The 14472-nt window shown below is 47.5% G+C and overlaps 1 protein-coding gene across 4 annotated transcripts in view; it reads right to left on the minus strand.

Moving 5' to 3' along the window:
• The window catches only part of EFCAB5 (EF-hand calcium binding domain 5), a 52647-nt gene that overhangs the window by 20974 nt on the left and 17201 nt on the right, over nt 1-14472 (minus strand). For 3 of the 4 annotated variants that reach the window (XM_061605333.1, XM_061605334.1, XM_061605335.1), the window contains 3 exons: nt 9790-9945; nt 5085-5184; nt 3729-4517 (listed from right to left, as the gene is read on the minus strand). In XM_061605333.1, the coding sequence (XP_061461317.1) occupies nt 3729-4517; nt 5085-5184; nt 9790-9945 (1045 nt within the window). The remainder of the gene's footprint in view (nt 1-3728; nt 4518-5084; nt 5185-9789; nt 9946-14472) is intronic. The other variant, XM_061605336.1, reaches the window with a different exon arrangement.

A 14472-nucleotide genomic window follows, 5' to 3' on the forward strand; every position in this document is an offset into this window, starting at 1 on the left:
GATTAAAAACAAGATACAATCAAGCAGTGTCAGAGGAAATATGCTTCTGAATACCTGCAGGACTGGATAGTGCTGTTTGCACTCAGGTCCTGCTTGCCGGCTTCCCTTTGGGGCATCTGGTTGACCACTATGAGTACAGGATGCTGGACTAGATGGGCCACTGGCCTGATCCCACAGGGCTCTTCTTACATTCTTAAGCAAGAGCCATCTAAAATCAAATTGGGCATCCAGCAGGCCAAAGGAACAAGGCATGCGTCAGTTTGTGATGAAAAGTCATCAGGGATGGAGCCAGGTGAGTTTCCCAAGACAAGGAGTACCACTAAGCATGGTGACAGAGGACGCCTTCTCATGTGGTCCTGCCAACCAAAATGCAGGTGATGTCAGGATATGTAAGAGGGCCTCTCTTTCTGATCATCATAAACGGGCAGGCTCACATAAGTGCACATGGTTCTTTATTCTCATTTTCCATTCGGGATGTTAAACATTCTGAACTAGCTCAGTAATGACCCAGAAGCCAGTGCAGCTGGTACAGAAAAGCCGGAGTCACACGCTTAAAAAAAAAGTTGCTCTGAACTCTTGCAGCTGCATTTTGAACATACCTAAGTTTCCCGATGCTTTTTGAAGACAGTGCCAGGTAGAACGTGTTACAGTAGTCCAGCCTTAACGTAACTAAGGCTGCATCCGTACACTACTTACTGACTTCAACAGGGCTTACTTCTAAGTAGAAGTGTGTGTGTATATATATATATGTATCTACGAATATATATATAATGAATATGTATATCTTCGTTAACTGCCTGAGTGTAGGCACTCTTGTTGAATAAAACATTCTGGTTGAACAAATTCAACTGATGAGTCACACCTTTAGTTAGACACGCATGACCCAACTCTGGCAACTGGCCAAAATGAAGCTTTGAAACTAGATTTAAATGTGGGTTGCAGGTGTACAATGTGAAGAGACAGTGAGGTCAAGCGGGGGGGGGTTAAGTGAACCTCTTGCATCCTCAGCCAGTTCCCATACAAATCCAAAAGCTCACAAAAAGTGGTCATTATCAGACACCATCAACCCAAATTTTCCAAGTATTTGAAGCCACCTCTGCTGACCTTAAAAGAACCCCAAATGTATCCATTAGCCAATACCAGGAGCACAACCAAGCGTCTAGAGTGTGGGTGAGGGATGGGCAAATCTGCCCATTTCGGTTCTCTCCAATTTCTCATTTTTACAATTTTACAATCTTAAATTCAGTTCTCCACATTTCCACATCAGTTTGCAAATTTTTAAAAACGCAACAGCATTTTAGTGCAAATTTCTCCAGATACACACAGTTTTGTATGCAATTTTGCCTCATACACATGCCTACACAACCATTCTCCCCTAACGGAACACATTTTTGTATGTTATTTTCACCAATATACGCACTTTTAGGAACCCGACATCCTCTTATGTGCATGTCTGTACATACATACTCCTTGGCTGGAGAGCTGCACCGCAAAATCCAGAGAAGCGTGAATTTCAAAGGAGGGCTGTCTTTCGCTTACCGCGTATTGTTTTGGACAGCGTGGATTTGGTAAGTTCTCCTTTAAGCATGAGCTGAATCGAATTTCTCCCCCATCCTTACGGCGGGTACACACAGATTATTGTACCCCATGCACACATTGATATGGTTGGTACATGGCCATGCCTGGTATTGCGTCCTCTGACTGGTTTCTTGTCGCCTTCCCATCACCTCCTACCTGATCCCTTTGGTTTAACCATTATTTATTTATTTATTATATTTATATCCTGTCCTTCCTGTGATGCCATTGGGGATTGAAAGTAGAACCTTCTGCATGCAAAGCAAGTGCCCTGCCAATGAGCTATGTCCCCCCCCACCACCCCCAACTTAAAAATCTGTCTCTTTGTCTCTGGATGGGAAAAGAGGCCAGGCTCACAAATGAGTGCGGTTACAACATGCATTAACAATCCATTTTCTGATCTGTCTAGAGAGCCTAGAAAAGCAGGGGCATTGTTAGGATGTGGTCCAGCCCCACCCCGTCAGAGTTTTGCATTGGGATCCAGATTCTTGCACCACTTCTTACCTTTTTAAACCATATTTAAAAATTGCTTACAGGGTGGCTGGGCTGCCACAAAAGAGCAGTGCCAGTGAGATCCCAGCCATCTGCCATCTTCATTTGCCCAAAAGCAAATTTTTATCCTGGGCCTATGCCATTAGGCTTTTAAGTAACTAGCAACACCCCTGCCCAGAAGGCCAGCTGATCACCTCCATCAAGGAAGCTGCCCTACACTGAGCCAGACCATTGGTCTGTCTAGCTCAGTGCTGTCTACGCTGACTGGCTGCGGCTCTCCAGGGTTTAAGGGTCTCTCTCCCATCTGTACCTGGAGATGCCAAGGACTGGACCTGGGGCCTGCTGCATGCAACGCAGACGCTTGGCCACTGAGCTAGGGCCCTTCCCCTTCGGGCCCAAGCGGAGCACTAGGGAGGTTGCCCTGGGAGAGGGCAGCAGGAGGCCAGGCTTGCAGGAAGCCGACCAGTGCTGGGAGGGATGGAAGGAGCTGTCCATTTCGGTTCTCTCTGTGCCTCAGTTTAAATTAGGTTCTCCACATTTCTACAGCAACTTGTGAATTTTTGTTTTTAAAAATCCTCACGAGAATTCTTCAGCATTTTCATGAGAATTTCTCCCAATAAATACATTTTTGTACAGTTTTGACTAATGTACACTTTTTTCCGCAAGGAATTTATCCTAATATAATGCATTTGCATATATTATTTTTACCAATACATTCATTTTCATGCACATTTTCCCATTTCTTGTAAATATTGCTTGGTTGAAGAATCGCATCACAATCTTTGGATAAGGGCGAATTTGAAAAGATGGCTGTGGTTCAGGTCTCACATAGTTTTGGAAAGTGAGAATTTGACAAAGCTGTCTTTAAATGTGAACTGAACCGAGTTCCCTAGTGTTGGGTGCGGCAGGCATGCTGCCTTACCCCTGAGTAGGGGAAGTCTGCCTAGCAACAGAGGCACTTCAACTGGGGGAATTCTATGAAAGGAAGGCCAAGAAGCAGAATCCACAAAAAACTTCCTGAGAGGATTAGGGTCAGGGCAAACTTGCGGTAAACAGGATTTCACACAAAGGAATGGAACGCACACACGTACACATACCAGCCAGCTGGAACTCGCTTTGCTAGCTACAGTGTACAAATAGTGTGTTAAGATTTGGTTTTGATTTTTTTTTTAAATGGAAGCTCGTCAGATCTTAGAAATCAAGGTAACTGCCGTTTCCTAGTCCACGGCACGGACAATGGCCTGGTTCGCACAATACAGTGAGCCAAACTATGGTTTACCGGGACTGCACCAATGTGCAGGTTCCCAGAGAGGTGCGTGCAGCCACTTTGCCTGGTTCCTTCAGGCTCCTGTGCCCCACTGAGCTAAGCCAAGCCTAGTGTGTTGTTCAAACTCGGGCTCGTGGCTAATCTCTCCTCCCCACTAACCACAAGCTGCTAGAGACCCTGGCAGTGATGGACTAGAGAGAGGGGCAACGAGTCTGACTTGCTCTAGGGCAGCTTTCTATGTTCCTAGGTTTGACTGGACGAGATTGCATGACAGTGCTGTTGCCCTCCCATTCTCCAGACATTGGCTTCATTTCTACTGAAGACAGAGCCATCTGTTAACCCGTAAGAGCCAGCATACGAATCCGACCCTGCTTCAGAGGGAAACAGGCCCTACCTGTCGGCTTGTCTCCTAGCAGTTTGCTTGGGCCCGGCACTCCTTCACTGCTCCTGTGCAGCTGCGCCCGACTGCCTGGTTCTCCTTCCTTCCTTGGCTCCTCCTGTGTAGCTGCCCCTTCTGCATTGCTTTCCTTCACAGCAGCAGCAGCATCATGGCCCTCTGAGTCAGCCTCTTTGCCAGGGCCCAGTTCTTGGTCTGGTGCCTGCTGTAGACCAGATGGCATCTTCGCAAGGGAAACGGGAGCAGAACTTTTGGGCATCGGATCCCTGTCAGCCTCCTCCATTTCCGCAATCGGCTGCAGTGGTTTGGCCTGGATGGTTACTGGTACGGCTTCTCCATCGGCAGGTACTGCTTCTCCGTTGGCAGGTACAGCAGCTTCTTCGGCAGCCAATACAACTACGGTTGTGGCAGGTGGATCTTGTTCCTCCTGAACCGCTGGTCTGCCAGGTCCCAGCTCTGCAGCCGGGATTTCTGTCTGATCCCGTGAGGCTGTTGCCGGAACAACTTCACTCCCCTTTCCTACGCTGCTGACCTTTTGCTCCAACTCAGCTTCCTCTTGGCCAACAGCCATTGACTCCACTGGGGCATTGCTTGTTTCGGATGCAGCCATATCCACATCAGACAGTATCTCCTTCAGGATCAACTTGAGGGCAATGGCTTCCTCAGATAATCCAAGTTCATGGGTTGGTACCTGGAGACTAGGCTGCTCTGAAATAACTGGCTCGTCGTCTTCCATATTCCCCCAAAACTCAATAAACTCAATATCGTCCAGTTCAATAATTGGCCCTAGGATAATAAAGAGCAACGCTGTTGATTTGGTCTGAAACAGGAAATGTTGTATAGGAACAGAGAATGAACACCAACACCAACAAGTACATTAAATATTTTCTCTCCCTCTCCTCTGTAGATCCCACAGGCAAAGACATCCCAGCCATGATGAGGTAACACGAGCTGGGAGATTTAGAGTGCCATAGGCTGCAGAGAGGAACAGCACCGTGGACCCATCGTGGAACATGATTCCATGCAAAGCATACTTCAATACGTGTTTCAAGATAACCTATGTATTAAAAACTTATTTTATCTCAATGTGCACATTCCTTATGCTAAATTATGCCTTTTAAACACATTTTGGTACATGTTTCTGAGCAGAGAACTGCATTGCAGAATTCAGAGAAGTGTAAAATCGAAAAGATAATTATGTTCTGATCCATATATTAGTCCAGGAACTTCAAAATAAGTCCATTTACTGAAACATACAGACCAAACAAAATTATCTTCCATCCCAGCAAGCACATAGGACTCACAGCACCTGCTAATGCCGGCCCTGGTTTTGACCACTCACAGCACCCTTACATTTCCTTGGGTCAAGGAATCCTGTCTTGTAAAGCAGTGGGCAGTTGTCATAGACGATCTCCAGTAAATATAGTATCCTCAGTCTGTCCAAGAGCCCCACCTAGGATGGAAAGAGGAACACAGTCATAACTTCAAACTTTGCCACTTCCCATTGAGTTCTGGGTGGTCCCAAGCACTGTAAAAACGCATTAGATCATGGCCTGTGAAATCAGGGTGTTCCCAAACCTGGGGAGGGATTGTCCATTTTACAGAGAGGGTGATGAAAAGTGGAGCACTGAAGCTGGAACACCAGAGTGTGAGGAACTGCAAAGGAGGTTCAAGGGCAGGTAACAACCTTATGGAAACAGAACACCCAACATAAAACATTTGGAATACATATTTAAAACCCTACATATTTTAAATGATACCGCCCAGGCTACTAGATGGCCAAATCCAAGGGCCTTGCAGCAACTCCACAAAATGTTAACAATCAGGAAATCTACAGTTCTGGGCTTAACTAGATACAATGTTAAATGCACTACTTCAATTAATACCAGTAAAAAAGAAAAAATAAAGGAGATGGCTTCCTTCTGTTGTTTGCCCCCAGCATCTAATACTGGCAGATATACTGCTTCTGAGCATGGAGGGTTATTTATTTATTACATTTATATCCTGCCTTTCCTCCAAGGAGCTCATGGGGGCATTAATGGTTCTCCCCCTTCGCATCCTATTCTCAGAGCAACCCTGAGAGGTAGGCTAGGCTGGGAGAGATGGTAACTGGCCCAAGTGAGCTTCATGGCTGAGTGGGGATTTGAACTCGGATCTCCCATGTCTTACTCCAATGCTAACCACTACACCACACCACATAACTTGTCACGGTTGATAGCACTTGATAGGCCAATCCCCCATGAATTTATCTGATCTGTAGAGTCACCTCTGTGCTCTCAAAGGGTTCCCACCCTCCATGGGTCCTGCCCTCTTAAAACATTCTGGGTGTGTCATTGTCCTCATCTCAAACAGATCCCAGGCCCCCCTGGAAGCAGTGGGCCTTTCATCTCAGAGGGACAGGAAAATAATCCGCACGTCTCCCTGCCTTGTGAGCCTGGGAACAGCACACAGCAGCCCTTCTCTCCCAGGGAGAGGGCGAAAGGGATGACAAAGGCAGGAAAACTCAGGAGGAGACTGGAACGGAAGGTGGAGGGGAAGCCCACGCAGAAAGGAAAGGAAAGCGACCCCAAAGGAACGCGGTTTTTCAAGTGTATAATGAGTGGATGTTTTTTGCCGCTGCTTTATGGGTCTCCTTCTGCCATCTTTTTTCCCATTAGAAAACCACCGTGGTCCACCTAGTGCAATTAAAACAACGGCAGCAAAAGCAGCCTGGACCCATCCTGCGTGACAATGACCAACTCTGCACTTTTGCATCTCAGAACTCCTTCCTGGGTTGCCTGCCAGACGGCCGGCTGAAATGGCAGTTGAGCTGGCAGGGGCCCAAGACGGCTGGATGGGAGCCAAGCTCCTTATGCACTGCAAACAGAAGTGCCTGGGGAAGGAGGGGCTCGGGGGGGGGGCTGGAAATGGTGAGAGGCAGTTGTCTTCCTTGCTCTAGCCCAGCCTTTGCCAACCTGGTGCTCTCCAGAGGTTTTGGGTTGCCAAAACTCCCAGGCAGCTGCCTGTGGCTCAGAATGGGCGCTTTTGAATCGTGGGCAGGACATGTAGGGCACTGGAAGAAGGGATGGAGGAGAAATTTGTTTCGGCTTCCCAAACCGCTACACAAACTGAAATGCAAGAATCCTTCGAAGTCCACAGTTCTCTGAATGTTATGATGCAGCCCTCCAACCAAATAATGCATAAAGTGCAGACACACGCAGAAAAAGCTTATGAGAGTGAAACGAATGTACAAAAGGTATGATTTTAGGCAAAAATGCTTGCAAAAATGCGTATTGTCCCCTGCCCCGTTATAACGAGCTTCCACTGTATAAAAGACCTAAGGACCTGGTCTCCTGCCTGTGCCTGGTCAACAGAGTCGCTATTTTCCGCACATTCCTCGTTGAAACAAGGCCCCAGTTTCACTCCCCGACAGCATCTCCAGTTCAAGCGATCAGGTGGCAGGTAACGGTAAAGACCCTTCTCTGCCCGAGACCCTGGAGAGTCGACAGACCCAGCCAGAGTCGACAATACTGGGCTAGTTTGACAGATAAGCTGACCCAAGTGTAAAGCACCTCTCTCTATAGGTTGCTCTGATCAACTGGTCAACAATGTTGGGATGGAAATGGGACCTACTTATACTGTGAGCCTGACAGGAAGAGATTTGTTGGAATATAGCTGCTATTGTCTTGTTGCAAGCACCTCAATCACCGAGCAGTGAGAGACTTCCAGGGGTTCCAGCACTTACCCACGGTTCGGTTTCCTTGGAATGACGGTGATTGGAGACTGTGGTGTCTTTAGCATGTATGGTTTTATTTACACATATATACAACCTGAGCAAAACATGTGGAAGGGGCTCACAGCATTAACACTTCAACAGATCTTTCTAGAGGGGCTCTCCAAAGCCATGGCTTGGGGTCCAGCACACAGAGCAGTCAAGCCTCCCCGTTTCTTTTCAGCTTCCCAGCTCCAGAGCAGACTAAAATACACAAGCTACCTCCTGGCCTTCCAATAAGGTTGGGTGAGAAGGCCTACCCCCTTCCTGAAAGAGCATCACTGGCCATCTGTTCCTATGGCAACACATCTGTTCTTGACCAAGTATTTCGACAAGTTAATGGGGACACTTGACAGATTTGGCTAGATCCATTATCCTAACAAAGGAACTGGTCTGACCAGTTCAGCAAATTCCTTTACAAATCCCAGCCTTATAGCTACAGAATCACAGGCTTGGAGGGGGACCCAAAGGCATCATCCAGGCTAATCCCCCAATCCTATAACAGTCTGTTCCGCTTCGCTACCTGCCCACACTTGGTGTCACATATGACATCAGATGAGAGGCAGATGGGTGTGGTTTTTTAATTTTTATTAATTGGACAATATATATATACCACTTGATTATAAATAGAACCACTAAGCGGATTGGGGGAAATGGCTTGCAGGCCAAATTGGGACCCCTGCCGAATTTGACCCATGGGCTGGAGGTTCCCCACATCTGGTTTAGAGCCTTGAGGATATGGATGCATAAAATTAGGGAAGGGCTGTGGCTCAGTGGCAGAGCATCTGCTCTGCGCGCAGAAGGTCCCAGGTGCAATCCCCAATGGCATCTCCAGGTAGGGCTGGGAATGTCTGAAACCCTGGAGGGCTCCTGCCAGTCCGTGTAGTTCACTACTGAGCTAGATGGACCAGTGGTCTGACTCAGTATAAGGCAGCTTCCTACCTTTCTGTGTTCTCCCTCTGTTCCTATGAAATCACGAGAGAGAGAGAGAGAGAGAGGACGCCACTCAGTGCCATGAAAGAAAGGCCGGCCACCAAGCCAATGAAAGACAGGAAATGGGAACAACAAGCCTCCTGTGCTGCACCAAAGAGCGAGAGCGACAGAGTGGAGTAACAGACAAATTCAGCAACCACAGAGGTCTCATATAGATTTGCTGTGCGTTTTCTGCTTTCCCTTGAGGTCAGGATTCAGCAGGAACTGATTACAGCGCTGGGCAGGAAACCAGGTCAAAGCCTAAGGAACGGCATTAAGTATACACAGTGTTTTGGGGGATGATCCAAGCCCGCTTGCCTGCTTGTGACGCTATTGACAATCTGCTAGGATTGTAGGTGCTTCTTTGTAGGACTGAAGAAATGTTTCAGGTTTGCTCCTAGCCAACTTTCGCCACAATGACGCTCCTCCTGCTGAACGCGGCAGCCCCCATGTGACTGGCAGCTGTCCCTGTTTCTACTTGCCACAATCCCCAAATGCTCAATGACAATGATATAGGGTCATATCCACGGGACTTGTGGGAATTAAAAATGGTGGCGGCCAGCCACACAGAAGGTACATTATCACTGCCAGTGTGGGCCAGGTTCCATACCCACCCCAAATATAACCAAAATGCTCTCCTCCCGGTTCCGTCACTTGGGAACTGGAGCGTGAGATTAGATGAGCCATTTTGGGTGGCTCTAACGGTGGCTACTGCAGCTCATCATAGCAGGTCTTGGCAAGTCAGCCCCTTTGCCTTTACAAAGGATGTGTGGCTTCCATAGCTATGAAGATGGTTCAACAGTTTGCTTGGACTGGGGGAGGGTTGCTGCGGCCCACATTGAGGATGCCCCAAAGAGGCCGGCGTATCTCCTGGGCCTTGCACTTGTCATTCTTAATCTAGTCCAGGGGTTGGAGAACTGGATCCAGGCAGCAGGCTGAATCCTCCTCTCCCCCACTGGCCAGGTTTGACGGGTGATCCCTTTTAATCTGCGCAGTTTGAAATCAAACAGCGCGGGCAAAGGCATGATCAGCCTGGTGGGCCAAATTAGGCCCATAGGCTGGAGGCTCCCCGCTGCTGATCTCATCACCAGAGGAAAAAGAGTTTTCCTCAGGTTTCTAGTCCTGATGGCTGCAGAGATCAGCTTGAAAAACACAGGGATTGTGTGTGCTGGTTCACGTATCTTTTCCTTGTGCAGTATTTGGGTTTCCTTAGTATAGATATATACAGGGGAAGGGGAGGGGGTTTCTGAGTCCCAACAGCCCTACTTGCAACAAGGAGAAGAGGGCAGGCCAGAGTCATTGTGAACTTTCAAAGGGAATATTCTATCAAGGTACCTTTCCATGGTCGCAGTCAAAGAACAGCTGGAGAAACATCTGCCTCCAGACATCGTGCCTGATTGTGTTTCGTGCATTGTTGGCGCACTGTAGGAGGTGTTGCAGCAGTTGCTGGAACATGTCGCTGCTGAAATTTTTGATGTAAGAAAGGAGATACTAGGGAGGGGAGGGGGGAGAGATAAAGAGAGAGAGATAAAGCCACATTTAATTCCCTTCTCCCATCTCTCAGCATTCCTTGTCCAGTAGATCGTTAACAATGAAGTCGCCCTTAGCTCTGAATTCCCCCCATATTATCCTTGCTTGTATTTGTATCCTATCTTCCCCCCCAAGAATCCTGGTTTTCCCCTCACAGAGCTACAATGTCTTGGCTCCCTTCACAAACTCCAGTTCCCACGATTCTTTGAGGGAAGTCATGTGCTTTAAATGGTTGCTGGATGTGCTTTAAATGTATGGTGTGTGGACCTGCCCCAAGGAACTCAGGATGGGATGTACATAGTTGAGGCCACCTCCCATTTTATCCTCACCACAACCCTGTGAGGTAGGTTGGGGAGAGAGAGAGAGAGAGAGAGAGAGAGAGAGAGAGAGAGAGCAACTGCTTCAAGAGCTGCACCCAGGCAGCTCCATTGTCCAGGTGAGGATTCAAAGCCAGGCCTTCCTGGTGCAACGTATAAGACATCCAAACTGAGGCAGATGGAGCTCTGGGGTAAGAACCTCTCCCCGCAGCTCTAATTTGGAAAAGCAGAAGCACACAATGGAGAATGCAGAGCCCATGCAGAAGCAGCTATGCTGCATGATTACACCCATAGGCGGAGACTAGAACATCAGAGCTTTTCAGCAAGGGATGAATCTGCAATTTTATGGGAACATCATAAGGGCAAAAGAAGCGCCTACTGGATCAGACCAGCGACCTCTCTAGTCCAGCATTCTGTTGTCATTGTGGCCAACCAGATGCCCCAATGGGAAGCCCACAAGCAGGACCTGAGTGCAAGAGCACTCTCCCCTCCTGCAGTTTCCAGCAACTGGTATTCAGAAGCATTCTGCCTCCAAATGTGGAGGAAGAACATAGCCAACATGGCTAGTAGCCATTGATGGCCTTATCTTTCTCTATGAATTTGTCTAATCCCCTTTTAATAAGAACATAAGAAGTGCCAGCTGGATCAGGAGAAATGATCGCAAGACCTGGGAACTATTTCTGCACAGCTGCCACCTATCCGTGTGTCCACTGCGGAGGACCGTTTTGCACCCTTGTCAGAACTGAGGCCACGTAGCACCAAGCTTAACACAGCTGTTTCTTTCCTCCTGCTCAAAGTAGCAAACTTCAGCCGGCCATTGTGGAGCCACTTATCCGCTCAAAGAGTTGGGCTGGGCCCTTGTGCTTACTTGTTCCTGCTATATTTCCTCTCAGTGTGGTATTTATTTTATTTTAAGGTATTTTTGGGCTGCTTTTCAGGACCAAGGTCCTTTCAAAGAGGCTCACCATCAACAATAAAAAAGATTCAGCAACATTATCGGCACATTCATAAAACCCTCTTTACAGTAGGGCCCTGCTAATACGGCGGGTTAGGGACCAGGCCCCCGCCGTAAAGCGGAAATCGCCGTAAAGCGGGGCCCCATAGACTATAATGCGCAGCGTTGCGCGAAAATGACATCAAAATGGCGCGCGACGGAAAAAACCTGCCGTATTAGCAGAATAAGCGCCGTAAGAGCGGGGCCTTTCCCTAATTGAAAACCGCCGCATGAACGAAGCGGCGTAAAGCGGAACGCCGTAAAGCGGGGCCCTACTGTATTTTTTAAAAAAGTGACAGCCAGATGTAGCATATCCCCTCCCACGCTATTCTGCGTTTCCATGCCACATAAGAGAGAAGGCCTCCCCTTGACTGCAGCCAGCTCTGAACGCAGAATATGAGCCTCACAGCAGGCCAGAAAAGTAAAATAAACATATAGGTGGTGAACCCTCAGATAATATGATCCCCGAGGAAACATTCTGCACAATTCTCACTCGCCCTGAGAAAGCTGGCAGCAAACGGTTCCAGAGTTGATTGGAACTGTGCATTATTTTATTTTACAAAAAAATACACAAAAACAACAAGGAAGACGCCAAAGAAGAGGAAGAAAGGGTGAAACTCTGGAGACCACCTTCATTCACCTCAATCCTCTGACTTTGCTAAAGCTACTGACTTGTAATTTATTTGAAGCCGAGGTCTCAGAGACACTTTTAACACTTCTGATTTATCACCCAGTGAGTTTTTAATGCATAAAAAAAAGAAAAGAAAAAAGGCCGTTCAAGAAATGTGGTCTGCACAGTGTAAACAATACAGGCTGTTGGAAGCAACCGTAATCCTGGTCTTTGGGCTGAATTATTGCACGGTTTTTTCTTTTTCTCAGCCTGCTGCTGTTGTGGCTGGATGGGGCAGGGTGTGTGTGCAGTGTGCGCACATGACACGTAGGAAAGAACGCTCCCCATTTAACTAAATTCTACTCAGAGTAGACCCATTGGAAATAAAGTTATGGCCATTAATTTCAATGGGTCTACTCTGAGTAAGACTAGATTAGTACAATTCAGTGCCTCACGTTATTTTTTAATGGACTCATAGAATCATAGAGTTGGAAGGGGCCTCTAACGCCATCGAATCCAACCCAGTGTAGGAATCCAACTTAAAACATCCCCGACAAGTGGCTGTCCAGCTGCCTCTTGAATGCCTCCCGTATCGGAGAGCCCATCACCTCTCTAGGTCATTGGTTCATTTAGGTTTAATTGTTTAATTCATTTAGGTTGATTTGGTTAATTCCAGTTTGGTCTTCGGAGTTTTATTTCTAGGCTTCAGCCTGAATTGCTAGTGAGTGGGTCAGCTGAAACATTCATTCTGTTTACAAGGTTTTCTAAACTGAATCGTCAACTGGCTGCATGGAAGCAACCTTGTTGCATCTGTACTGGAGTATGGCCCTTTGTCTTTATCTAATTCTAAAGCAGCTTCCTGGTCCAAGGGAGCAGAACCTCATGTACAGGGAAGGGGGGGGGCTGAATGTGGCTCTCCAGATCTGCTTATCTGGTCTTTTTTCCCAGGCCACACCTTCTTTCCCTAGGCCACACCTCTCACTGCCCCCGCCCTGCATTCTTCTCAAGTGCATTGAGCTGCAATCATGCCTTTTGCTTGCTTGTCTGACTCGAGGAAGGAGAGAGGTGTGTGTACAAATCTGATCCCTGAAAGATCATCTTACCCCTTATATACCCAATCAATCCCTGTGTTCTGCAGGTGAGGGCCTCCAGCAGATACCACCTCAGCAGGAGGTCCGTTCTGCACAACATAGGAAGCAGACTTTTAGTGTGGTGGCACCCACCCTTTGGAATTCCCTCCCCTGAAATATTAGGCAGGTGCCGTCTCTCTTGTCTTTTCAGCACTTACTGAAGACTTTCCTCTTTCAACAAGCTTTTTAAGTAGAGACTTTATCCCAGTCTGCATCTGTATTGGAATAGTTTCTTAAGATATATTTAAAGATGTTTTTAAGATGTTTTCAGGATGTTTTCTTTTTAAGATGTTTTGAGTGCTTTATCATCTGTTTGCTGCCTGGTTTTTGTGTGGTGGCAATGTAGCCTACTGTACAAGGGTAAAAGTCACATACTTTGCCCACACATTCTTTTGCCTCTGGCCCTGCCCACTGCTGGCATGTGGCCCCCAGAAGGTTGCCCACAAGGCAATGTGGCCCTCAGGTTGAAAAAGGCTCTTCACCCATGGCGTAGAAAGGAATCTAGAATTCAGTTGTGAACTGCAGATACTTGATGCGCTTGATGGATTGTAATGACACAAAAGGGGTTCTTGGCGTGCCAGTTACTGCTGATAATTCCCTGAAGTAGACACAGTCACTCTGAGGTTAAATATCCCATCACAGGCCTAAAACAAGATGTGACAAATGATCTTTTTTTTAAAAGGTTTCTCTTCAGAATGCTCAATGGATGGCTTTCAAGAGCAGATGGCTGAGTAACGATGACATGTTGCCGCTTGTTATGAGTCGCACTCCAGCTGCCTTAATATGCTCCATTCTCAGTTTTGGTAATGATTATGCATACCTAACTGGCGTGGCTAAAGCCAAAATGCTGCTCATGTTTCTAGTCCATAGTCTCGTACTCATAGCTTTTCTAAGCGTGACTCCATCCACAATACAATTCATCTCCGCTGGAGGTTAGACCTTGGCAAGAGAAGGTATATATATATATACCTTCTCTTGCCAAGTTCTCACCTTCTCTTGCCAAGGCTGGGTATATAGCCATCAAGGGGCCTGCAGAGTGCTCTGGGATATTCTGAGCCTCCCATGTAAGCTGGCTAATAGAATTTCAAGAGCAGCAACAGATGCTCTAGGAACAATGCTAATGGTGTGATCATGACGATGCCAATAGAACACGGTCTCCCCAGGAGCGCTGCTACTGGAAGATCGGAATTCATCAAATCTGAATTCATCATTGACCTGGAGCCCTCTCTCCTCCTCCTCCTCCTCCCTAGACCTTGTCTCTCTCCATTTTCCCTGCTGATTCACCCTGGAAAGAAGCAGGCGGTGGTGATGGGGGGGATCTCAGCGACAGTTGCAGAGAAGAAAGGAGAGGGCGGCGGGGTGGCTGTGTGTTGGGGTGGGTGGGAAGAAGACCTCCTGGGATGTAGCATTGGTGTGATTGATACAGATGTATGGAGG

This window comes from Rhineura floridana, chromosome 21, assembly GCF_030035675.1.
Source record: "Rhineura floridana isolate rRhiFlo1 chromosome 21, rRhiFlo1.hap2, whole genome shotgun sequence".
NCBI classification, from domain to species: domain Eukaryota; kingdom Metazoa; phylum Chordata; class Lepidosauria; order Squamata; family Rhineuridae; genus Rhineura; species Rhineura floridana.